Below are 27878 nucleotides of genomic sequence, written 5' to 3'. Positions count from 1 at the left end.
CAGAAAAACATTGTTGTTTCATTGTGTATCTTAATGTCATCAATTCGCCGAACGACACTCTTATTTTGAAAGGAGCTCCACCTGCCTGTCATTACCTGTGTCTCTGTGCTGATGTGAGCTCGACACTGATGGCCGATGGATGAGGAAGAGGTGGAGTTAAAAAGAGAACACATCATTCATGCTCCACTGCACCATGTACTGAGACAGTGTGCACGTCTTCGGACCCTCACTTGACATTTGGATTTGTGACTCCTGTTCTCTCTTCTATTTCTTTTATTTTAAATATATATTTCCTTGGATTAAATGACTGATTGCCAAATGGGTAAGACGATTTTAGCTTTATTTCTGTCCTTATTCTATCCATTATGAACATGTAGGATTATGAGCATATTTCATGTTAAGGCATCCCATTCACATTGTGTATTGATGAGTATTTAAACTTTTTTTTACAACTACAAATACTATATTACACACATTTAGCAGCAAACTGGTATGACATTATAACAATAAAGAATAAAACAAGGCTGTTTAATGTCATTTCATGTGTTGTTTTGTGTAGCTTCACATATTCAAATTCACAGATAATAGTTGTGACCTGTGAACAAATGCAAATAACTAAGTCAGAGGTGGTGTGGTGGAGTTCTTGGTAATACAGCAGATTGTAAATTGCATCCTGTGGTTTAAAGATGCACTGGCCACGTAGAGGGATGATATTCTTAGAATCCACTTCATCACAAAAAGAAGAAGAAGAAGAAGCCGTATTTTGACTACAAACATTTGTCCTCTTGTAATTTTATTAAAAGTCCAGGTGTTGAGTAGCATTTTTAGCCATCAAGTCGTTCTCACTCATATCATGGCCAAAATCATAGAGTTTGTCGAAACACGCTGCATGTAAACAGCTGGTTGTGCAAGAGGTGTAAAGGAAGGGTGGGGACGTGGAAGTCCTGTGGTCACACCACCCCGGACTCGATCTCGACACAGACGGATGACAGCTGCCATTTTGTCACGACAGAGGACACAATCTAAGGTGTAACACACGACATCCTGTACGCTGATGACAAACACTTATACCTTTAAGTTACTTCCTCCTGATATTCAAACAAGCTCTTTTTCAGCAGAAAACCCTGAGGAGACAGTGACCACTCAAAGTGTTCCTCAAAACCTCCAGTATTCAATATTAGCAGCTGTGCGCGCACAGGTCTGAATGTGTGTTTATCGAGAAATGTGAAAACCACAACACCTGTGTTGCAGGTTCTTCAGAGAAAACCACATTTCCTTTTTCATTTCTATGTTTACATATAAGATACAGAGATGCAGTATGTAATTTCAAATCACTCAAATCATTGCAAAGCAGGGTAAAACCCCAGAACACAGAGCATTTAGGCTGCTTTTTTTCCCCATTACTATGTTAAAACGTAATGTGCAATATAGAGAGTCTTATATCCTTTTTTTCCCCAGCACAACCTATAGGCAATCTGATAACATGTTTTGTGTTATCATTTTCACCAGTTACATAAACACACCTGAGCAAAAAGTACTAAAAATTTGTGAAATTTGGAAATATGTCACATTTCAAAGTTTGCTTGGCTCATTTTTTATAAACAAAAATAGAAGAACAATTGAATTTTGCACCCTTATCATATGTAAAATTATAAATTTAGAGTCCCTGACAATCCGTCTAATGTTTGGTTCAATATATTCTTCCAAACAGTTTCCTCAGACTTTACAGAAGATGAGAAGATGGAGATTGAGAGCATTAAGACGTATAAGAAAGACCTTCTGGACGAAATCCAGGTGAGATATCTGCATCCATATTTAACTCCAACTTAAACTTTTATTATTATATTAAAACATTCTTCTTCCCCGTACAGAAGTTAAAGATGGAGATCGACAACGTGATGGCCGAAGTACTCAGCTTTGAGTTTGCGGAGGAAAAGTGAGTTTCGAGCCCGCACCTGTTTGATTTCATTTCATTTTCACAATGGCTTTCTGACATAGTTTCACTCACTCACCATAAGGTTAGAAATGTGTGTAGTTTCATATGGAAGATTTCCCTTTTTTTTAAAAAAGGTTTTTCTTTTTTTAATCATCATATTAAAAGAATAGCTTTATTTGGGATTCCGTATCAGTGTATCAGTATCAGTATCAGGGCCTCGTCAGGGGGATTTCCAGTCAGGGGGTCAATGCAGTCACCTACAGTATGTAGGAAACAGAGAGGTGAGAGAGGAGTCATTTCTCACAGTCTGCAGTGCCATGATTAAATGTCACTAGTTCCTAAGCGTGGGCTCTCGCTGACTCTAATAATAAGCTGTATAACCATGAAGGTAAACTATACCAGCATTTAAGTGAGAGATGTTGCACGGCAGTTTGGGATATACGGTATACTGTACATGCCTATAATATCAGTGTGAGTAAATACCAAATGTTGATTTCCCCCCACGCAGCAAGACGATAGAGAAGAGCAAACGGTTTTCAAATGGGAAGAAGAAATTCAACATGGACCCCAAAAAAGTGAGTGTGAGCATGTGCCACTGTGCTCTATGGAACTCCGTTTTATATCATATAAGATATATAGAAAATAATATGTAGGAGAATTAATGCATGATACTTCACATGTGATCTTTTCCTGTAAATATTAACATTTACAAACTGTAACAAAATCATCTTCAAACTCATGAACATACACATTTTGGCAACTGAGCGTCTTAAGAACAACGCACACACTCGTCATGTGTGGACTTCCCATCGCCACGGCAACAGGTCGCCGCACATGACGCTGTGGTGTGCATGCAACAAGACACATTCAAACACAAACTAAAAGCACCACCAGTTTCTCTTTCTACAGGGAGGCGTCGAGTCTGAGTGGTTGGTGTTTTGTTTTGTTTTTACGTCCAAATCCCTGCGGCTGTGCGAGCAAGAGGAAGAGAGACTGGTTTTAAGGAATTAGGATTAGAAAAAAAAAAGATGGTTTTTACCAAACAGAGATGAGCTCATTATGAAACCACAGCAGAGTGTGAATCACTACGTCCCAAACCGAGAACGCTGCACTTCCCTCTGCATGAAACTATATTCCGCTTATCAATTTTACATCCCGTGCATGTGAATGTCTGTGTGCAGGGAATCCGGTACCTGGTGGAAAACAAGCTGCTGGATGGAAGTGCTCACTCCATCGCCGAGTTCCTCTACAAGGAGGAGGGGCTCAACAAAACGGCGATAGGGGAATTTCTTGGAGAAAGGTGAGAAGGGGGGGAAAGAGATGATAAAAGGAGGGATGGAAAACCATGAAAGGCCCAGTGGATTGGCTTAAGTAGGAAAGGGGTGGTGTGAAGGAGGAAAAGAAAGTAGCAGGATGAGAACAGACAGATGGTAAAGGCAGGTTCCAACAAGGTGAATACTTTCTGCCGGTGTCATGTTTCATATTCTACCTCCTTTCTCCTCCACAGGGAGGAGCTCCACCTCCAGACCCTGAAGGCCTTTGTGGAGCTGCACGAGTTCTCTGACCTCAACCTGGTCCAGGCCCTGAGGTCAGCTCTCACCCCACCTTCACTCGTTTACATCAAAAATAACAGCAGAGCATCTGTGAAATATAATAATAGGTGGCATGGTCGTTTCCTCCAGAAGCCAACAAGGAGATGAGAATATCGTGAATTGCATAATTAACTCGCTTTGAATGGGAAAATAAGTCTATCTCCAACCTGTCCTCCAACTGAAACGTACATATAGGTCGTTTTTTCAACCCCTGAAAACGTACACATAGGTCGTTTTCTGAAAACGTGCCTGTGGGTCGTTCTTTTCAAACCCCTGAATGCGACGTAAAGGTAGTATTTTCCAACTCGAATATGCACAGATGTTACTGAGGGTAGGGTTAGGGCAAAAAAGACAGGGTTAGGTAGTAAAAAAACAGAAACAGCGTCTAAGGCGGAAGTGGTTGCTGTTATATATATATAACCACTAGGGGCGCATGTTTTGAAAACGTAAATATAGGTCGTAATTCCTGCATACGACCTATATGTACGTTTTATTGGAGGACAGTCTCCTATTTCTCACCTGCTTTCCCAACACCAGTAAACATTGTAACGTGGACTTAATGGTCTCAAGGACTCGTTCCACGTCTTATTCATTTGGCCAATTTTTGGTAAATCGTGGATTCTATGTCAGCCTGGACGTGATGTCACGACTTCACCTCGGATTACAGGAAATAAAAGGCACGTGCAATGACTTCAATTAGCCGTGTCTGTGCCAGTATTGTGGCTGTGGATTCTTAGTTTCCTTATTCTCCCCTCTCACTTTGAGGAAGTGTATGGGAAAGAAATAGATGTTTTTTTATGTGGGTGGAAAAGACGCTGCTATGTAGTAACTGCAGCTGCCAAATATAATACACTGAAAAATAACTATGAAACAAATAAATGACAATAGTCCTTTATTTAGCTTTATTCTTGTTGTGGTTTGTGTGTGTGTGTGTGTGTGCGAGACAGACAGTTTCTGTGGAGTTTCCGTCTGCCCGGCGAAGCCCAGAAGATCGACCGCATGATGGAGGCGTTTGCCACACGCTACTGCGACTGCAACACTCACGTCTTCCAGTCGACCGGTGAGCTTCAAGAAGTCGCTACACACATGTGACATGTCCTCTTCCTCTGTGTGTGTGTGTGTGTGTGTGTTTGTATTTCTGGTTAAGTTTAAGGCTAAGATTTTAATTGTGGTAAGGGTTAGCCATTAACTGGTTAGGAATAATGCAGTAAAGTACTTTTACAGATTTATTTAACATCATGTCTCTCTGACTTCTGTCGACAATTCTTGTTTTCTCTGTATATTGTTCTGTATTTTTTTTAACTTCCTCTTACTTTGGTATGTGTGTGTGTGTGTGTGTGTGGGGGTGAATCTTCTTTTACAACACCAGACACGTGCTACATCCTGTCTTTCGCTATAATCATGCTGAACACCAGCCTCCACAACCCCAACGTGAAGGACAAGACCACGCTGGAGCGCTTCTATTCCATGAACAGAGGCATCAACAACGGCGAGGACCTGCCCGATGAGCTGCTCTCGGTGAGAACGTCCAGCCAATCGCAGCGTCCGACCTATAGTCACATGACAATGACCACAGCTGTCATTTTCATCTTCTAAAGTCTCAATACAATACATTATACAGGGAAGGACACAAAAAATAAAAGTATATTAACTATAAAAACTAATATTTGACAGTTTAGCCTGTCGAGGCGTTTTTTTCTGACATACTAATACTTTGCATACACATTTCCTGTCTGGTTGTGTTATATCATAATGGTGGCTTGAACACAGGACTGTACATTATGGCCAAGTGGAAAGGGAACTTGGCTTGCAAATAAAGGGTTGCCATAGTGCTCAGTGGCTGTTCACTGCTCCTAATTCTAGGAAGGCTTCTAGTTAAAGGATGATAAAGGACTCATTTATTTATTTAATATTTAATAATCTGTTGACTATGTGCTGGTGTGAACACACCCATGCTCCACCCAGTCTCACTGCGGATTCAGCGTCACTTCAGTTTGTCTCCCTTTCTTTATGTTTTTTTTTATTTGACCAGAAGAGACCATGTTTGGTTGGTTTTGGAAAGGGCGGAGCTGGGGAAGATCCAAGGGGGGTGGAATCGTATGGAGAGGTCAATTGACTGGCAGGTCACTGGGGGTGCACACTCCCTGTAAAATCCCACCATAGTGACGCCCTGAATCTGTGGTCTCAAACGCCATATGAGTTTCAGGAAATCCTCCAACTGTTGAGACTGTTGATCCTCCCCTGAAACCAAGGCCTGAATTCTCTTCACTGTGATATCAAGTCAAACGTGGCTCCAGGCGTTTGAGACCTCTTCCCTAAATCACACGTCTTCTTTGTCTTCAAAATTGAGAATCCACAGAATCCTTGAGCGAAACAATTATAAATCAAGGGAGAAATAAGCTCATTTCCATCTAGACTTGTTTCGTATGTGTGTTTACAACGCCCCCCGATGGCCATTCACCGAACACAAGTTTTAGGCACTTTCACATTGGCTTCACTTTCTAGACACGGAGCACATATAGTCTGTTTTTGAGTGACTGAAAGTGATACAGGAAATGTGGGTGGATTTTCTGTCACCGCATTGTTTGAAGTATTCTGAACTACTCCCTCTCCTTCTCCTCAGAAACTGTACGAGAGCATTCGTAGTGAACCCTTCAAAATTCCAGAGGACGACGGGAACGATCTGACTCACACGTTCTTCAACCCCGACAGAGAAGGATGGCTTTTGAAACTGGGTAAAACACCCGTCCTCGGTGTCATGCAGTACACGTTTTGCATCACCTAAATATTTGCATCCCGATTTACCTGCGGGTGCAGTGACAGTTGCTTCGAGCGACGACACAGACAATGACGGCGCTTGCGCTTGCGTTTCAGGAGGCCGAGTGAAGACGTGGAAGAGGCGATGGTTCATCCTGACCGACAACTGTCTCTACTACTTTGAGTTCACCACTGTAAGTTCCGCTGCTTCACTGTCACACGTTCATAATCAAACTCCTCTTCCTCTTTAGTCACCATCCTTAAGCCAGTCAGACGGAAACTGACCTCGACAGAAAGACAATCCACGTATTCATCTCTTTCACTTTTAACCTTGTGGTCTGCGTTGGCATGGCAGCGCTGACGCAGTAGTGCTTCTCATTTAGAAGGATGATGTGGGTTTGAATAGAAACTAATCTTGGAAGTGATATAGATCATGTTACACGGAAGTTCGTTTACCTTTAATTAGCTCTGTTTTTTTTCTTTTCTTTTTTAGGTCATTGTCAAGTCAAATCTTTAAGTGTACAACCAAATATCACAAATGTACAACATCAGATCCCGATAACTTCCACTCACTCCGCGTCTCTTTAATCTGTCGGCAGGACAAAGAGCCCCGAGGCATAATCCCGCTAGAGAACCTCTGTGTGAGAGAAGTGCCGTATCCTCGCAAACCGGTGAGTCCTTGCATGTTGAGTTTGCTTACGTTGCAGGAATTATTTTTGAAAAGTGAACTCGGTGTTATATTTGTCCTTTCGTCTTAATGATATTCAAGTGATCTGAGAGAGAACTGGACTTTCGCTCCTCATTTGGGCTCTGCTTTCAAAAAAAAAAACAACTAACCAATCACAAGGCAGTTACGAGAGAGGGGGTAACAACTGCCTACACCAGGGGTGTCAAACTCAAATGACCTGGGGGCCAATGAGCATCTAGTCTGGTCAACATGGAGGAGCAAAAGTGGAAAAAACAACTATTTAGTAGCCGGTGGGCAATACAAGATATTCATTATGATATTAGACGTTATTGCAAAGTAAAAGTGCTTTATTCACAATAAAAACATATTTATGATGCACAAATTAAATTTGGCAAATAATGACGAGGATAATTGTGATTAAAAATACATGTAATATACATTAAATAATAAATACATTAAATACATGTAATTTAATGTTGAGTGTAATACATTTAATGTCTTATTACTATAATAAAAATATTGCCGGCAAATACATTTAGTCTTATATTCTGCCTCTATTCCATCACCTTGCACAGTGGTGGGCGGGCCGCATGTAATTGATTGGAGGGCCACATGTGGCCCCCGGGCCAGCAGTTTGACACATGTGGCCTACACTGTCTAAAATAAAGGCTGGATATAAAGATGGATGTAGTCTTGTGCTTTGAAAAGTGAAGTCCAGGGAGCAAAGTCTGTGGACATCTACGTTTGATTTCCCTTTTAATCTTGTGCAAACATGACTCAGTCATTATAGATCAACCAGGTGATTATTCTGTCATTCTGGTTTCGTCTAGTACTGTCTGGAGCTGTACAGCCCCAACAGTCGAGGGCAGAAGATCAAGGCGTGCAAAACGGAGACGAACGGCAGAGTGGTGGAGGGGAAACATCAGTCCTACACCATCTGTGCCGCCAGTGCCGAGGAGAGGGACTCTTGGATCGAGGCCATCAGGTCAGCCCCCGACGGACCCTAACCATCACAACTTAATGTCTAACCCTCACTAGCCCAGACCCTAACCTTAACCCAAGTCTCAACCCTCTAAAGGCAGTTTGAAGAAGTAACAGAATGTGAAAACCAGTCGAAATGTCCTCACTCTGTGGTTTATCTGCTGTTCGTCCTCACACAGAGACCCATACAAGAACACACACACACACACACGCACCTCTGTTTGTCCAACTGCATAATGTCAATAAAATTGTCTGGGAAAATAGATGTAATAAAAATACCAATGTTAACGTCATTACAGCCATTCATTCTTGTTTGGAAACACTGGCATTCATTTGAGTGCTATTTTCTGAACAGACACCAGTGGACGCCAAGTTTTAAAAGCTTTTCTAACACAAAATGATGATGAAATTTGAATTTCATCATCATTCTACACTTAAAACGACTCCTATCAACACAAAGTCCAAGCTGCTTATCGCTAACACCAGTCTTTAATTACAGTCTGTCCCAAGAATAGTTGTGCACACAAAAATCCTCCACTCTGACACTGCATTATAATAATAATAATAAAAATACATAATACTCATAACAGTCTTTCTTCCTTCAAACAGAGCAAGTATCACCAAAGACCCATTCTACGACTTGGTCTCAGTGCGTAAGAAGAAGGTGATAAACCAAGCGCCCCAGGATTGAGCGGTCAGCTGCTTCCTTCCCTCACGGACACTTATGGAACGGCACCACGGTGGGATTCTGTTCTGGAATCTGGACGTTGTGGATTTTTTTTTTTTTTTATCAGTTGTACTAAACACAAAAAAAAACGAGAGGCGACGCGACACAGGAGGCGAGACAGAGCGACGCTGACACCGGCGATGGAGTCTAAAAGAAGGGACTTCTCTTTCCGTCCCTCTTGATGCAGACAGAGTGTATCTGTGTCAAAGGTACAAAGGACGATGACACATTTTTGTCGCTCTTGAAAAAGCCGCAGAGACGTTGCTGGCGAGAAAACTCAAGGGTTTGCTGGTGCATGTTTAAATATGGCTCAGTTTCTGTCACGAGAGGTTTGTTGGTTATTTTGCAGATGATATTTGCTCCAAGCATCAAGCATGTCATATTTCAGTTCTCAAATGACAAAAAGTATTGTTTGGTTTGGTGTGAGCTGAAGATCTTTTGTTGTACAGTTTAAGCATTTTGCTATTTGCTCTTTCACCGGTTGGTTGTATAAATATTTTTTTTGTGGTACTTTATAAGAGGAAGTCTGTATCTTTCACCCTTCACTGGATTTTGAAGCACAGTGCAATACAATGCAATACGAATTTACGGCTCGTTTCACATGAACATGTACATTGTAAAAGGGGTATTTGTATATTATGAGTGACTGTATTTACTTTAAAACACACCTTTATTTTGTGAAACATTGCAATCACTGTGTGTGTTGTGTTCACAGGTAAACATGTTGACATTTTAGAGCTGGTGCTGTTTTGGGTTGAGGGGTCAAATAGACAGCTGTGTTCTCACGTGAACACGCAGTGAAACCATGAGACCACACCTCACTTCCTCATGTGTGTACGACGAGCGCCGCTCTCATCCCGGGCTTTGCATGTTGATGGGTGGAGCGCCAACGCTGTCTTTGTGGTTTCGTGGTAACACGTCTAAATCTAAATCAAATTTTTTTTTGAACTACTTTTTCTTTTTTTTTTTAAAGTGACAACATGCATGTTTGCTGTACAGCGAGCAGTTTCACGTATGTCTTTAAAATATCAGTTTTGAAACCTTACAGGGTCACGCGGTTGGACTAGTGGTTTGCACTTTTGCCTTTGCAGCAAGAGGACCTGGGTTCGGGACACAGTTGCACAGTTGGAATGTGCATGGGTTTTCTCTGGTTTCCTACACAGTAAATTTCACAGTGTTAAATATGCAGTGTCAAAGTCAGAGAGTAGAATGCCCCCTAGGAAAGAGTTAATTTAACAACAAATACACTTGGACACAGTGTTAAATTAGCTCTTTACGTGTTGATTTTGAAATTGGACACTTTAAATTGACCTCTCTATGTGACCCTGTAATGGACTGGCCCAGGGTGTACCCCGCCCCTCGCCTTATGTCAGCTGACGTTGACATAGCGGTAGAACATGGATGGATTCCATTCTAACTTTTCAACCTAAAAAAAAAAAAAAAAAAACAAGCACTGAGAGAGAGATCTAGACTTCTGCATCTCCTCTCGACTGCACCCTTGGGGACATCTGTCCTGTGACTGGAGACGCTGACCGATCAGACTGTTCCTCCATTAGCTGTCCTACTACAAGCTGCTGTGTGTACACAACTGTTACAGCAGAAACAACTTTAAAAAAATTATTATTCTTTCAGCTTCTTGCAGATGATCTGCTTTCTCAGTGATCTGCATATTAATTTGCTTTGGCAGAGAGTTCTCACGCAACCCTTCCTCATGCAAGCCTCCCATTTATCCGGCGCTAGGAGTTCCGCGGATTGCAATAGCAATGGGGGATTGGACCCTATGGGCTGCCCTAAAAAGATAGATACATGCCATGATGAGAGTGTCAATGTGGGTGGAGCCTTTTAAATGGAGAAAATGCCACAGGTGAAGTGTTCATCTGGTGGGTGGGGCTTCACAACATAAAACAAACAAAAAAACATGCACAATGACATCATTTAATGCATTGTACATACTTTCTGCCACTAGGGGTCTCTCTCTCTTTCTCTCTCTGTTAAAACAATAACAAAGGACCTCGGCTGATGCCAGAAAGCAGCGAGAAATCATGTACGTGTATTTCATAATAATTATGCCCTGTCTTTCGCCCTTTGTCACCCACGGCAACCGTCATGTGGAGGTTAAAGTGGTAGACAACACAACACTGACCCGGTTGCCCCCCCCCCTCCTTCCACTCACTGTTTGAGAGCATGATTAGCCACCTCAGCACAGCTGGTTGAACAGCAATCAATGTATCTGCCCCATGTGGCACAAACACATATCTGCTCCCTGTTTCCATCCATGTTTTCTTTTAGCAGCAGCTACAAACTACTTCTGACTTCCGTGGATTTAAAGGGCGCCGGAAACATTTTGGCTCATGTGAGTACATCCTTTAAAAAAAAAAAAATATATATGTAGCACTAATCTCATGGATTCAAGACTTTAAGATAATGTAGAAATGTTCGTCGGCAACTGCATTTGTCACCAATTTTCACGAGACCTAAACGCCAAAATGTTAGCGTTTGGTGTTGCAATCTTGTCAAACTTACGATTTAAATATTGCTTTTTGTGTAGTACGTACAATGCACTGTTAAGTCTGTTTTGGTTAAATCTGTATCATATTACAGTATTTAGATGTCACTTCCTTACAGCAAAAACAAATTGTCCGTAAGAGGATCTAACAGGATCTCCTATTTCTCTGATTTTTAAATAAAACATCTGGTTGAATAAAGGCAGTTTCATTGCTGTAGAATAACACATCTTAATCATAGAATCACAGAAATAATTTCTTTTAATACTAACTGAGTGTCAGCAAGACAAGTCTCTAAAATAGTTGTCTCTTCCTGCTGCAGTTTTGACTTCCTGTTTCAGTGTTGCAAAACATCCTACTTGCCAACCTCCCTACTTCACATCCCCACCTAAACTCTCAGTTTACCCCTGATTTCCCATCAGGCCCTGTGGTTCCTCTCTTACTAACAAGTGGTGAGCAAATACCCTGAAAGACGTAAAAGAAGACGCAAAGACAGGCGAGAGAACAGAGTCAGATCCTATGAGTTTGTGTAGCTGTAATACTGACTTACACCACTAGGGGAGGCTGCCGTCAATCTGTATGGAGCCAATTTCCCTCCTGAGGTTTGAAACCATTTAATAAGCAAGAAATGAATGGCATTTAAAGCACATAATAAATGCACTGCACACAATATTCACATTAAAATTCCAGGTTTTATAACACTCATAAAAACACAATGTTACACCGTTCAGAAAATGCTTAAAAGGAATAAGCAACTTCGAAATCAGAGGTGCTTCAAATCAGGACACAATGCTGGAGTTAAAAAGTCATAAAGTCATGAAAAGATTAAAAAAAAACAAATAACAGAGATATAAAAAACGGGAAGTAAAAGCAGCTGAAAGCAACGCGGAGCAATCACAACATGAAACGTAAAAGTAAAAGGAATCGCAGAGACATTTTGAATAATTAAGACGCAGAACCATTCAAAAAAAAAAAAAAGCAAAAGTAATCCGAGGTTTGACAAAGTCCTGATTTAGACTGATCTTCAATGATGAGTGGCTTTGCTAAAAGCTGTAGCGCTATCAGCAAAGACAAACTATCAAATGAGTCAGGAACTGTGCGCGGATGTGGACATAAACCCAAATTGTCCCCTCTGGGGTCCCTTTGTGACCCCTGCTTCAGAGAAGGCCTGTGAGTTTACAGCTACCATCAGACGCCCTTTTACAAAACCTTGTTCTCTTGTAAACTGAAGGCAAATTCTTATTTTCTCAAAGCTGAGAAAGTCTTCTTCTGCTTCTCACTGTGTGCACTACAATGTAAACCAGTGCACTCAGTGTCCACCAGGGGGAGCAGTTGTCCCTCTTTCCAACAAGGCTCAGAGAAAACAAGACACAACAGAACCACCATTTCATATCTTATTGAACTTTTACTGCATTCCAATACAAAACCCCCACATTTATTTTATTTGTCACAGTACCTGACACTGACATTCATTTGGTCTCCGTCTAAGACAGTGGGTAAAGTCAAAATATTGCACAATCATAAGTGGCATCGGTTTTAAAGAGGTTTGTTTGTAAGATGGCGGGACTGCATTCTGAAGTTAGAAAAATCCAAGTTACCCTCAAGACAAGGAGCACTTCTGTTTTCCTCGATGTCGACTCTTCACACCTGGGGGGGGAAAAAAACAAAAAAGAAAAGACAGAATTTGGTGAGGTGAGAGAGGTTGATGCCGATAAACAGATCACCCACTGTGTTGTGACACTGTTCATAAATAATAGTAATAATAAAAGTTGTAGTCAGGATCACAGGTTGTAAAAGACAGCGGCTTCTGTTGTGTTCATACACGACAGACGACCCGAGGCCGTCGCTCAACTTTTGAAGGTGCTGAAAAAAACATTACTGACATACCAGAACCACAATGAGAGGCAGGAAAACTTACAGAAAATTCAGTGGTTACTATGTTTTGTTTTTAACTTCAGTTTCAATTTCTCCGTCGATCAAAGCGAAATAAAACAAAAACAAAAACTAAGCGGCACAATTTTTTGATGACTTGCATATTGAGCACGAGTCATAAAAAGTATGATTATTCATTAACATTTATTGCTAACGGCTTTGACTGTCAGGACCCAAATAATAATGTATTGCAGGTCTAGGGATTTTAAATAAAATGTTGTTATATTACGTTCTTAGTAGTTTTTTTTTTATATATAAAATAAAAACATGTTTTGATTTTACATTTTGGCTCATAAATTATTCTTAGACGAATAAAGTACACATTTGCATTTAACATTTTGCTTGAGTAGTTAGTATTAACATTATTACAGTTGGTATCTTATTAAATATTAGTCATTCCACAGCTGTCATTAGCGGTAACACAAGGCACTTTGCACTAACATGAAAAAATAAATTGGGTTATTGCTTGGCAATAAATAAATACATTTTACGTTTGCTATTCTTCTATATATAAAATAAAATAAGATAAAATAAAATAAAATAAAATAAAATAGTAAGTACAAATTGCTCGGAACATATTTCCACTGGTGAAAAAAACCTGTTTAATCAACCATTTAATCAGTGGGAATGGGGTCAAATTCAACACCCAACACTTAAGAGAAACAGTGAATCAAATATCGTGTCAATCGTTCCATAAATCCCCTTTTACACGTTACTCACTCTCATTGTCGAATGCGGTGTTAATCGGCTGCTGAGACTCTGACTTGAGGCCTAGTTTGTTCCCCTTCCCTCTGGGCGACGATTTCACAAACACATCAAAGTTGTCCTCCTCACAATTGGGTGGTGTCGGTGAATTCTTAGTGGACTTCCTGCCGAATAATCTCTGCCTGATCGTGCTGCGCCCCTTCTTGTCCTGTATCGTCTCCGGTCTACTGAAGGGTTCACTCGGGGCTTCGGCTGACGGACTCAGCCGGTCTATCCTCTCACTGCTGGTCACTTGTGGTCTACCTTCTTCCATCTCCTCAGCGACCTGAGACATAATTGTCCCCCTCTTTGCTCCGGGCTCCTGTAGGGACCCCGTTGGCCGTAGAGCATCCCCAAACACCAGCGAGTATTTGGGGTTGTAGTACTTGTGCGCGGGTACCTCGATTTTTTCTTTCCGTGAATCCCCTAAGCTGACCTGGAAGCGAGAGGTGGTGGCCGGTAAAGGTGGACGTATAGGCCCGACTTTGGAGCGGACCGTGGCGGTCGTCTGAGCAGCAGGCGGGCTGACGTGGAACTCCTTGTAGAGGTCCATCTTCTCAGAGATGGCGTACAGTTCACGGAAGTCCCGGTCGAAGAAGTCAACCACTTGTCCCGTCATCACAGTGATCATATTTCGGTCCATGCGAGATGTTGCCCAGGAGAAACTGGAACAGGGAGACACAGATTTACTTAAGTCTGTGGTGGTCATTGTAACATCATCATCAAAGACACAAAATGTGGTCCTGTAGACAGAGTCTGTACTAAGGATTTGGTTTTTAAGAAAACTGGTTCTTCTTGGCCTTCGTCTTAACAAGACACCCGTAATGTTTTGTGACTTTATCTCGCATCGCTGTCATGCAACACACGAATAATCACCTGCCAGAGGATTTAAAATCATCTGTGGCAGATCTGTCTCCAGGGTAGCACAGTTTGCCACAATTACAATTATCAAAAAAAAACCTTCTAAACAACTTTATGGACAGAAAACATGTTGTAACATGCAGTATAAAACTAACCTAACAAAGAACGGACACTATATACCAAACTCATTTTTGTTCAGGGGCCACATACAGGACAATTTGATCTCAAGTGAGCCGGACCAGTAAAAATTGTAAAATAATAGCATAATAACCTATGAACAACAAGAACTCCTTGCTTTTTTTCTCCTTTGTTTTACATTTAATGAAGGATATTTCAACAATATCGTGCCTAAATGTACTATTTACACATCACACTGGATCTAAAAAGGCACAAACATTTAGTCACAGGTATCTGAAATATTGTATTTGACGTTACATTTAGATTGTAATCGTAGTGTGAAATTTTAACAAATTCATCCTGTGGGCCGGATTGGACCCTCTGGCGGGCTGGATCTGGCCCCCGGGCCGTATGTTTGACACCCCTGCTATATACAGAACAGACTGTTGGGCATTCCCAAACAGTGCTCATAGAGGTCTAAGAGATTATTTACATACTGCAGAAGCCTCCTGATCGGAGTGAGTGCAGGTCTGCTCAGGTTTACTCAGGTGGAGACTGATTACTTCGAGCAAACACACACTTCACATTCAATTGTACCCAGGACCTGCTTCAATTTCCCTTCTGAAATGATGATTATTAGTTTGTTTCTTTTGACTTCACCTGCAGTCATCGTGTGATTCAACACACACACACACACACACACACCTTCACCGGTGTTGGAAAAACAAATGAAGAAGAGTGCATACATTGCACACAAACTCACCTGTAGGAGCCAAACATGACTTTGTCTCCATCTACAAGCATGTACTTGTTCGAGAGCGAACCGGGCAGTCTGCCGAACGACAGAAAGAATCCAACTCCCTGCAGCGATCTGACCCGGATGTTCTGCGGGCACAGAGGATCACAACATGGTTCAGCACGAGAGAGAAAAGAGAGAACTGGTTCACGATTTAGGCAAAAGTGTTGATACGAACAAAAGAGTTCGTGTGGAAACTATTTTTCACATGTGCGTCACACAGCAAAACCATACAGTGAATCTATCTGTCCGTTTTAAGGTGACTACTCTCCCTGACTCCATAAAATTGAAGAGGCCCGGTATTTAGTTGCGTACAGGTATTTTAAATCTGCTTTATATTTGTTTTAAATGCAAACCATTTAAAACACAGCAGAAGTAAAACACTGAATGTCTTTCATATATAGCAACCCGAAAGAATTGTATTGATATTTTTCGGCTTAAAGGCGACATAGACCGGAAGCTCCAATTAACCTTGCGTGCGTGTGTGTGTGTGTATCTGCGTCATTACCTCGTTTATGAAACCCTAAAGTTTCAGAACAAACAGTTCAGCCACCGCTGAGAAAATAGTGTTGTATTGTTTTCCTGGGCTCTGCGAAGCGGATCGGCACTTCCGTAATTTGATGTCGTCATCAGAAATCCTCACCACCGTAGCGCCTCCCGGTGTGGGCACTAGTTCGGGCACATCCGGTTGCGTACATTCAACCGCAGAAGAAGAAGAACTACTCTCGTTGTAGCTGCTGAGATGCAGAACATCCACTGTGCCAGAGGGGGAGCTGTGTATCTGGGAGCTGGCCTACCAATTACGTCACTTCCAGGTACCTGGCCAATCACAGCACAGTGGGAAAGCTCTCGTTGGCTGGCCAATCACAACACAGTCCACGTTCTGGGGGGGTGATGTTGGTCTGAAACAGCGCGGCTGACGAGAGCGTCAGTGAGGAGATATTTTGATCGGCTCGTTTGCAGCGATTAGTAGGTTTTTAACCATGAAAACAAGTTAATATGTGTAAGCAGACCTCCATAACTAACATATATGTGTGATACAAGCATTTGATGTCTCCTTTAAAGCAAAGGTGCTGATATTGGTTTGAATTGGTGGTAGTTGTAGGTGTATCTGTGCACCGTTGTCTTACCCGGAGGTGCTGCGAGCCTATCTGCAGCCTGGAGCACATGTCGAGGAAGTGCGGCACACCTTGGTTATCTAAGAGAATGTAAACGGCCACAGAGCGTCGCCAGGCCGCGTCCATCAGATCCTGCAGGATCTGGATATCTGTGAGCAAGTCCATCACGATCGCTATCACCTGCAAGACAAAAAAAAAGGGAAATAGTATTTTGGAAGGAAAACTATAGTCCATGACGTGTTTTGGTTGGAAAAGATGGACTACACATCTCCAGAAAAATCTGGGATATAGTCTGTGCTAGAGTTGTTCCGATTCCGATACCGGTATCGGAAATGCCTCCGATACTGCCGAAAATTTGGGCATCGGTATCGGCGAGTACTGGAATCCATGCACCGATCCGATACCACGTCATTTATTAGAGCTCCGTTAGCTCTGACACGGTTCTTCTTCGCCGCTCTTGAAACAGTTGCGCTGTGCTGTTTTAGAGGTGTGAAGAAGAATTTATCACCCGAAACCTGTAGACAAGGAGCTAACGTTAGCGGTTTGGCAGTATTTACCAGTTAGCTCCGTTAGCGTTGTTAGCTGCACTAGCGCCGTTAGCGTGCCTACAGTCAAACTGGAGTGGCCCGTTTATTAAACGAAAAGAGCAGCGCGACAACTGACCAGCGTACATGCGTCCTGCGTATGTGTGCCTCTGTTTTTAAAGTTTAGCGTTACTTCAGAGAATCATTTCAACAATCTGTCATGTAAAAACTATGTCACACACTTCCTTTCCCGGTCAGTCGTCATGGAAACATGAAGTTCTGCCAGTGCTGCATTGTTTGGACCAGAGTCAAAACAAACGTACAAGCTGAAAAACGAAATAACATATCACTGGTAAAAATAAATGGTTCTCATTTGCTGTATTCGTTCATGTTTTACAGAGAGTTTAACCTGAGCCAAACCTTACCACCAATGATAATCATATCACAGTCATGCAGGCGTAGTATGATATATTTATTTTTTTTATAACACACTGGTATCGGTATCGGTACTCTGTATCGGCTGATACCCACCGCACAAGTATCCGAATCGGTATCGGGAGGAAAAAAATGGTATCGAAACAGCTCTAGTCTGTGCTGTAATGATCATGTAGTAGAACCAGGGTATCGAGGTGCAGCAGAAACACTCTCATTTTTAATGTTGTTCTCTGTTCCATGGCATCAATTAAGTCATTAAAACCACATTTATCAGAAAAATGACAACTTGAACACTCATCAGAATGACTACATGTGGTTTTACTTTTGGAGGCCATCGGGTTCAAATTTGCAAAATTAGAACCCGGCACATTTTGTTTTACAGATATTTCTGTAAAACAACAAATGACAACACACGTGGGAAAACCTGCTTAAAATGACCTGTAAACAAGCCCGATTGTTGGTGTCACAAACAAGACGCACCATGAACCAACACAAGCAGGGCACACGACAAATAACAGAGGCACACTCAATGACAATATTATGATGAGAGAGCGTTTATGTCTTTCAAACAATCAAGCTCAATGCCGTCCGAGCAATTTTAGATCACTGCGTGGGAAAAGGTGCAGAACCGGAGACAAGGAAATTAGTGCATTCGCCCCAGTGCCATGTTTGACGACTGTGACGACCACAATGTCATTTAACCTGGGAGTAAATGCTGTATCGTTATAGCAGGAAAAAGCCAGATGTGGAAAAAGAGGCTGACTCCTAAAAGTCACCCAAACTCAGACTGTCTTTTCAGAAAGCTAAGAAACCTGGAGGTGAAGCTAATCTCTCTGGAGGCACTGGCTACCTGGTGATACACTCACTCTGAAGGCAGTGTAAGGTCATATAAAGCTCAGCTGCAGGTGCTCCAGATCGTGGAGATATAAAGCTGCATGACAACAAATGATAAGTGGAGGAATTTAGTGCTTATTCAGTATCTTTTAGAGATACTGTCATGCACCTTTAAACCTTGGCACGCAGACAAAACAAAGACACATGGTTAGAGGCAGTGTGTTAGTTAAGTTAAGGTGTGTGGATGCAGAGTAGAGTTAGGTTAACTGGAGGTGTGAATGTGAGTGCAAATGGCTGTTTGTGTCTCAACGTTGGTCCGTTGGTCTAGTCCACCTCTCATCCAATGTCAGTTGGTATTGGCTCCAGCTTTTCCTGCAATCATGGGGCTAGCAGTTGCTTATTTGGCCATAGCCATATATACAGTAAAGGCTAACAACCAGTCTGGTCAATATTCTGCTGGACTGGTCATGCAACAGTTAAAAGCACTGGACGACAATGTTAACTTTTGTATGCAAATGCCATTTCATGATGAGCTCTTCATGTGGTCTACTCTTTGATGACAAATGATCATGCCATTTGTCGTGCCCTCAGTATTTTTGCCTTGCTAGAGGTAATGCTTTATCACATGAGACAAAAGGGAAAGTGGAAGAACCCGTCCCTGTTGCTGATTACATAATTACATGGTGTTTCTCAGAAGAAGGGGTGGTTTGGCTAAAGATCAGGAATCTGATCCCAGACCAGGAAGTGAAAGTTACCTTTACTAACCTAAGTCCAAGTGGATGTTTGTGCCAAATTTGACAAAAATCCCCAAGGGTTTTCCAGATGCATCCTATAGACATGAGGCTAAAAGCATTTTTGGGATAGCAAAGCATTCTTAACCACTCCCATTTGACCATCAAATTCTAATGTGGTCATCCTTTACACCAGTACTGTAAATTCATGTAATGAAATTCCCTTTGCAAGTTCTTCACTTTGAGAAATTTAAAGATCACAGTTGATTTCAGATAACAGAAATCAAATTCACAAGGCCAACCAATGTGTCCATGACGTCACAGTGACCTTGACGTCTGACCACTCAAAACTACTCTTCACGGTCAAACGTCATGGTCTATATTGGCGTGTTTTGTGAGTGGAATGGTTTGGTATGGTACATATTTTATAGTACCAAAATAACCGGCCCTTTTGGGGTACCAAAGCAATGGTATGGTACGAGCGGAGCTAGACCCATGACAGTCAGCTGATTTGGTGACAGAAAAGCATCACTCCCACAGTCTATTCTCAGATATCGCTTGATGTCTTGAGAGACAAACAGCCACAAACCGAGCAGGTTTATGTTGTTGACTTTTGTGCTGCGTTTGATGTCGTTGCACCGGCACAACATCATGCCACATATCTTGCTGACACGGCCATCAGGCACAGCCCAACCCCGGCCTACCAAGCAAAGGTAGTGTTCTCAGTCAAAACACAAGCCTGACCGAGGGCTTTACCCTTCCAGACCATACCGTACTGTACCAAACCAAACTGTACCACGATGGAAACGCTCCATGACTCTAAATGGGACCATAGTTAACAAAATGGACATCATTATGTATTGTTTTGTATCCATCAAAATGTATTGAAGAAGACATAGATCTATGATTGAGACCATTATTTGATCAAGAAAAATATTTACTGATAATAATCAACTTTTCTCATAGAATTACAAACAATGACTGACTGAGTCGTACCGTGATGATCATTCAGGTTTCAGGCACATCTGCACTGGCTTCACTCTCTGAAACAATAGAATGATGTCTAATATTTGTGTCGATGACCATAAATGGCTTTTCATACGCTCCCATGCAGCTTACAAGGCAGAATCTGTGAGTCAGTGTTGAGGGAATTTAAAAAGGTGAAAAGCCAAAGCTACAATTGTCAAACAAAAGTTTGCTGATTAACAGCATCATGGAGATACAAGACAAAGAAAGAGAGTGCTCTGTATTTCAAATGTCAGCACATGTTGAGACGTAACGGACGGGGAAAAAAATGTGTGTGTGTGTGATTCCACTGTTCCTTGAAAAACAGAAAGTCATGGAAAGAAAGCGCCTCTTTAAATTTGCAACAAATGTTCCTCTGTCAGGCAGAAAAAGGCTGGTTGTTTTCCACACTCCGTGTGTGTGTGTGTGTGTGTGTCACTGAGGAAAAATGCTGAGCAGAGCTGTGAGGGAAAACTACACATACACTGTACAAGCTGAGGCATGTGGACAGCAGACTGAGAAGCTCTCAGAAACTGGAGCAGTGTCGAGAAAGAGAAAATCAAACTGAAATAATGTGAACTGGTTTCTCAGCTATTATTATTATTATTATTATTATTATAATTATAATTATAATAGGAAGAAGAAAGCTGGTGCGTTTGGTACAGTCTGCTCACCCAAAGCAACCTAAATCACCTGCTGTGCATTTTTTCCTCTTCTCTTATCGCACAACTTTTGGAAGAAAAGAAATTCCCCTAAAGATAGAAAAAGTGGTAGGTTAAGTTTAAAAATAGCGGCACTGTCAATAAGATGAGGAAGTTATGTGGTAAACAGAACACTCAGCCAACATGTTTGCGCCAGCTGACTGCCCTTGCACGATAAGGGGATAACCGGAACGACAAGGAAGTAAGGTAACACGGAAAAAATAACCTAGTTATCAAGAAAAGCGTACAAGCCCAATACAAGTTTGAGGAATGAGGCCAGGCATTGACAAAGTACACGTTTTTGAAAAGTTAGTCACTCCATCAGGGGCGATGGTGGATCAGTGGTAGAGCGGGTTGTCTTAATGGGAAAGATGTGGGTTTGATTCCCAACTCTGCTCGTCTACATGCCAATTTATCCGTGAGAAATGGGTGCGAAATGACTTAATCCAGACACATGATGACCTTCAAGTCTGGCTTTTCTCCTCTAGTCCACTTTGGCTATTATATATATATGTGATCTCCTGTTTTGTCCAAGTCCATCCTTTGGTCACTAAATTATTAAAAGCTTTAATAAAATGTGTCATATTTAAAAAGTAACCACACACAGGAAGTGATGCATTTTACACCATGACTTGATGGAGACGGAAGCACAAACTGCTAAATAGTACGTGTAAAGCTAGCTGTATGAATTTTACAGCTAAAAATAAATCTGGACGCTTCGTAGGGGGCCGCAAAACCACATTTGAATCACTTTCACGTCAGTGGAAAAAGACAATAGGTACCAATGTCCAAGTTTGGCTGTTTTGTTGGCGTTAGAGACTTTGCTTGAAATGATGTAAATGAACTGTATGTTCTCTGTAATGTCTCTGGACGAGTGGGGAAGCAAAACTAAGCAGTTTGTACGAACCTCTGTTAAAGAAATGGCGATAAAGCTGACTTTTACATTTATTTTTGGTCTATTTTGTCACTGTCACGTACGGCTGCTTATGTTTTGTCATGGTTCGTCAGGTGTTCTTGATAGTTTGTGTGAGAAATCGATGCCTATTCCTCTGTCACAAACCAAAGCTGTGGATATAATTTAAGTCACTTGAACCTGAACTTTATTTATTTTAGGGCAAAGGTGTGTTTAAACGATTGTCTATGCCTTGACCAACTCAAAATATGAATATCTTGGCCAAGCTTGTATATTATATTATATTATTATACATGTACATTACAGTTATTGTCATGATCAGTTATTCTGGATCAATCAAGTATTTGTTTGGCCTATAAAATGTCAGAAAGCTCAAAATGATTTGTCCACAAACAAAAGAGAATGAGTTTACTACCATATGGAAGCCAAAAGAGTCATATTTAAAAGTCCAGTGTGTAAAAAGTGGTGACAAAAACAGAGGACTCCTCCCCCTCACCCCTCTCCCTCTTTCCTAAGTATGTCAGGAAACTATACATACAGTGACCTTCACATTCCAGAGAGGATGTCATTATTGTCTTCATTTGTGTATTTATCTTCTGCATAAAAGTATGAGGAGCAAGTCTGGCTGGTTTGTCCAGTAGAGGCTGTTGTCGATGGTGACTTCCATGATGCAAGGACCTCGTCTTAGGAGTATAATAATAAAAGGCTTTTTTCAGGTTAAAATAATCCATGTTTTAACATGGTACAATATTCACTTTCTATAAATAAACCCTCTTACACGTTACACACTGGACCTTTTAAGAAGATTGACTAATTTTCAGATTTATTTAGTAGTATTTAATCGATTAAATGTGCAGCATGATTCTAGGCTGATTTTGAAACATGACAAAACAAAAAAGAAATGACAGGATATGATGAACGGAGTCTGTGTAATAAAGGTTTGACTGATGCATGACTCTTCCTCCTTGACCCAGATTGAAAAAAGCCCGGGGGAGCCGAGCGGGGACTGCCACGGTGAGCAAACGGAACGGATGACTCAGCCGAGTCATAATATGGCAGCCTGAGAGTAAACAGCAACGCTGGATGAATTACTCCAGGATCTCAGTCACTGGGTAAGGAGGTAATTCTCGCCCCACCTTCACTGAACATACAACATTAAAGGGCAGAGAATTTCTTCCGACTCTACCTCGACTAAGACGACAAAAAAACAAACAAAAAAAAAAAACTTGTACATCGCACTTATGACTAGCACTTCATAGTTTGATCTACTTGAAGCTCTTACTTACTTCTAGCTCTTATTTGTACCCAAATGTTTAAATGCACTTTTGTAAGTCGCTTTGGATAAAAGCGTCTGCTAAATGACATGTAATGTAATATTAAGTGCCATGGAAACTGTTACAATGTGTACACAAGTTGGTCAAAATAATAGGTACACACATACTTAGTGTCAGCAATTCTGAGAGAGACCCTTCATCTTTTTAACAGGAGCCCACTCTTCTATAGCGCTGCACTGCAAATACAAATTATTTTACATTTTTTTCTCATGTAATAATCTGGAGATTACTGTAAAATAGATATTGTTAGAGACGGGCGAAAATATGAGTAATCTGCAATAATACAACAATAATAATAATTGATAAGTAAATCCTTTTTTTGTTCCATAATGTTCCACATTTTCACTCCAGTTCCAGCTTTTCCAAGTTTCAGTGGCTTAAAAAAACTATTTTATACATCTGACTTTTCCTCAATTGATCAGAGACGATTACATGTTATACTGTTTTTTTACACATACATGTTACGTTTTATATTTGTTACAGAGCCCAAATAACCTTTAATTGCTTTGAAACTTGATGATTGAAATGTATTGTTAAATGTGTTTGTATATAAGGGTCACAGTAAAAAAAAAAGTGTTACACTTCTTCTTATTATTACTTTATTACTCACACACACACGTGTGGTTAAACATGCCTGTGTAATTGTAATACAAAAGTAAAAGCACTGAGGTAAGCATGTTGTATGACTGACTTAATAACACCGTTATTATAACACTAAGTATAACACTAATTAATTTGATTAACTCACAATGAGCAATTACTTTGTGAACTGCATAACATATTGTTCTGCTTCTACATATCTATCAATGTAATCAAATGAAGTTATAGTTAAGCTATATAATTAAATTTAAAAAAAATATGAAAACTCACTTAACAACAACTCTTCTTTAATTTTAAGGCTTATTATTTGGGGGTTACATCAATATTTGACTGTTCTTGATGAAATGGCCTTGTTTCTTACACTTTATACACGTAAATAACCTATAGATAGATAGATAGATAGATAGATGTGAGGGGCCCTGGGGGGCCTGGGCCCCCACACCTCACCTTGCCAGCCTCCTGTATGAGCCGCCTCACCACCTCCTTGATGTGCGGTCCATTATCTTTGGGCGGATGTGTGTGCACTGCCACGCGGGTCACGCCTTTGAACATCCCCCCGCTCTGCCAGCCGATATCCAGCTGTGGCACCTCGGTGTCCGACATCTGGGGCCAGTAGGTGGAGTGGACCCCCGAGTCCGCGTCCCCTTCCCGGTCCTGCGCGGCTTTGCCGCCGCGGTCGCTGTCCTCGGCGGAGTCGTAGAGTTTGAAAGAGTTGGTCAGTGTTTTGATTTCCCTCGCGGACAGAAAGTCCTTCATTTTGTCATCCTTGAGTCGCGTCTTGAACGCACCGTCGCCGTTCTTCAGCAGCTCCTCGATGGCAGCGCGCTGCTCCTCGCTGTAGTAAAACTCCGGTTTGGTCTCCGGCACATTGACTCCGATGCGGCCGTCCTCCATGCACGTGAGCTGGGATTCGGCCATGGCTGGATGTGGGTGTCCCGGTCTCCCGCAGCTCACAGGACTCTAACGCTCACTGACGTGTGTTCGACAAGTCCTTGTCTCAGGTATGACACCGGGCAGGTAAAACAAACCTGAGGAAAGTTTTCTAAAGCAAAGAGGGCGGGGCCATCACGAGGTGACGGAATTCACTGCTTGGCTGTAGCCGCGCCCCTAAAACAACTTTTAGACTTAGAATCCACTTTATTGGCCCAGTATGAGTGCATTATAGTAGAGTGTGTGTGTGTACTGTTTAAATGAGTTAAACTGTCAGTAAAATAACTGAATAGAAGAGTTAAAGTTGAATACATGTAACACTCTTGCATTTAGTTATCTAAAAACTGCAAGACTAATGTTATTTATTTTGTTAAGTAGTTAATAAAACACATCAGACACTCTTTACATTCATATAAGTCCATATTTATCTTGGACCACTGTCTTTTAATCATGTCATCTGCTGTTATTTGTTGGTGTGGGGAAACCACCTGTGAAACATATGTGTGAAGAAGGTGTTCAATCATCGTGTTTCTTTTCTTTTTTTGAATTTTATGGTCACTAACGGACCAAAACTATTCATAAAAGCCCCTCCTTGCATTCTGCCACTGAAGCTCTCCCCATATAAGGAACCAAAATAAGACATCAACCAACTGTTGATCCTGACTTTATCAAACTAGGTCTGTTGTTATTGTTCTGACTCCTAGAGTTAGATACTGTACATTTAATTTATAATCGGGTTGCGACTGTAACACGATTAAGACTCTAATCTAAATAAGACACTGCCATCAAAACAGAACTTTCTGTTCATCCTCATCCAAATTTCATCATACTCATACATATAATTTTGCAATAATCAGGTATTACACGTGTATGTGCAGCCAAAGTTGCACCGTGTTGCTTTAAGGAGACAAATCTATGATATGGTATATAATACATATGATGCTCAAATCACTGTGTAGTTTTATATTTTGCACACTGGGTGGAGCTGTTGAGTTGGGTATTCCTGTTCATGTTCAGGTTGAATTACAAATATGGACTTTATCACTGCAACGATAAGTGGAATCAATAAAAGGCGTACTAGCATGATAATGACAACTTCACCTTTATAGCTTGTGTTTTATTATTTTATTACTTTTTATTTTGATCTTTATTTTACTCCCTTACACTTGATTTTGAGTGTTGCCTTCTTGTCTTTATTGTTTGTTTGTTTTTTGCTTTGTCCTTTGCTTTGACATTTGGTAAGTTGTGTATCTTCGTCTTGTCCCTGAGTATCCTCGATGTTTTGCTTCGTCTCTCAAAGTGCTTTGTGTTTTTAAAACTGATGTTATTGTTGAAGTCATTTTTATGATATGGCCCAACAAGCCCGTCAGCCAGATCCGACCCACATTACTCCCTCTGTGCCAAATGTCATAGAATACAGCCTCAGACTTTCCAGAGTTTCTCTCTTTTCAGTGGTGTGTGTGAAGACTTATGACTTTAAATGTCCAACCATCGCTTTCCTTCTTTGGTTCCGACCTCTGTTGCCAGGTCATGACACTATATGGAAATCTTCAAGAAATCAATTTCAAGAAAAGAATTGGAAGGTCTATTCAGATTACCAGCCGCATTGTTCAAAGCTTATTCAAATCTCATTCTTTATAGATCTGATTTGACAATTCCCATGTATGACTACAAGGTTCATGCATCCGAACGTGACCGCCTTCTCAAACAACATGCATGCACAAAAATACCATTTTGCAACAGAAAATGGCACCATTATTTACTGAATTGGGACATAGGTAAGATAAGTGGTGCCTTTATTAGAAATGGAAGCTATTGCTGCACAAATTGTGAGAGAGTCGGCTTTAGAGGACAACACTCTCCTCCCGTGTTGTTTGAATTTGCCATGCTGCCAGTGCAGGTCCATGCCGAGAACACATTCATATATGCAAAAAAACACACGGATTCTGATATAACTCATTCATGCTGCATGGTCACGTATCGGATATACACAGTGTATGATCGAGACAAACTCATTTGAAACCCGGAATTGATGATCTGGTTGCTGTGGCCACACAGTCCTGACTCCTGAGTCTCCCCCACTATATATATGTTCCTGAATAAAATGACAGCAGAGATTCAGGTTAAAGGAGCAGGTCCTCATGTATAAACATCACTGTAAGTCAAGGTAGATTGTGTCAGAAACACTCGGGAGTGTTATGGCCAGGCCTCGGGGGGGACGACAAGAGTGAGGAGACTTCCTCTTCCCAACTCCCAAGAAACCACCAGCAAACCATTTTAAAAGTTTTATTGGAAACAAGCACAGAATGTCTGCTGGAAAGTCTGGCTGTGAGCGGTTCAGAGGACCAATCAGCTCCCAGGATCCATGTAGAGACTCACACAAGTCATTCAATCTCACAGACACGGAGTGAGTGAATACAGTTACGAAGCTCCAGACGTCATGTGACTCAGTATGTATGCGCCAGGACCTTGGCAGGAAAGGCTTCTGCAAAAGTGATCAATGCCTGTGTGGGTTTCAGGCTGTCACGTCTCACTGCCGGCTTTAAATCTTCGGAGATTGAGCATTTTTATCACAGAACTTGTCAGGCTGAATATAGCCAATACAGTATTTAGGCTCCGAGATTCAGGCGGAAGGCGGATGCAGTGGAGATGTGCAAGGATGGCAAAAGTGAGGGCACCCATGCTCTATGTGTCGGAAGTTAGGAATGGTGGAAATGAAAATGCTATAGGGCTAACACGACTGGACGAGGTTAGAAGCGATGATGTCTGGTAATGGCCATGGGTCATGTGCAACGAAGGGGCCCAGATTATGAAGCGCATGCCAAAAACAAATAGATATAAAGGTGGACACGAAGAGGAAATGCTGCAGACTGAAGACGACTTGGCAAGAAGGCGTAAGGAACAATGTAAAGTGACTGAATCCGAAGCTCGAGGACGATGGAGAAATGGCCTCGTTTTGCATGACATCAGCTACCGGAGCTCTAGACATTAACATTTAACATCTCTATTTAATTCAAACAGAATGTGGCCTCATGCCGCATTGAGCTGTACAAAGAACGCTGCAGAGCTGAACTTGCACCGTGATGCAAATAATCTTGTTCCTCACACCGTGTCGATA

The 27878-nt window shown here is 41.4% G+C and overlaps 2 protein-coding genes across 2 annotated transcripts; one reads left to right on the top strand and one right to left on the bottom strand.

Annotated features, from left to right (window-relative positions):
* The first annotated feature begins 35 nt into the window (after positions 1-35).
* Positions 36-9364, top strand: LOC122771102 (cytohesin-4-like). The gene is made up of 13 exons (XM_044028451.1): positions 36-322; positions 1712-1794; positions 1872-1936; positions 2445-2511; positions 3118-3236; positions 3444-3524; positions 4476-4588; positions 4898-5046; positions 6152-6263; positions 6403-6479; positions 6885-6956; positions 7804-7958; positions 8564-9364. Exons 1-13 carry the CDS (start codon positions 304-306, stop codon positions 8643-8645), a joined length of 1194 nt encoding a protein of 397 aa, XP_043884386.1. The 5' UTR covers positions 36-303; the 3' UTR covers positions 8646-9364.
* A 2493-nt stretch (positions 9365-11857) lies between these two features.
* LOC122771098 (protein FAM83F-like) lies at positions 11858-24863 on the bottom strand. Its single transcript, XM_044028444.1, has 5 exons — positions 24278-24863; positions 16766-16933; positions 15603-15724; positions 13838-14526; positions 11858-12832 (listed from the first exon to the last, which is right to left on the bottom strand). The coding sequence occupies exons 1-5, from the start codon at positions 24746-24748 to the stop codon at positions 12786-12788; spliced, it is 1497 nt and encodes a 498-aa protein (XP_043884379.1). The 5' UTR covers positions 24749-24863; the 3' UTR covers positions 11858-12785.
* Between the last annotated feature and the right edge of the window lie 3015 nt (positions 24864-27878).

Source organism: Solea senegalensis, linkage group LG6 (genome assembly GCF_019176455.1).
Source record: "Solea senegalensis isolate Sse05_10M linkage group LG6, IFAPA_SoseM_1, whole genome shotgun sequence".
Taxonomy (NCBI): Eukaryota; Metazoa; Chordata; class Actinopteri; order Pleuronectiformes; family Soleidae; genus Solea; species Solea senegalensis.
This window is presented reverse-complemented; position numbering and strand designations above follow the sequence as displayed.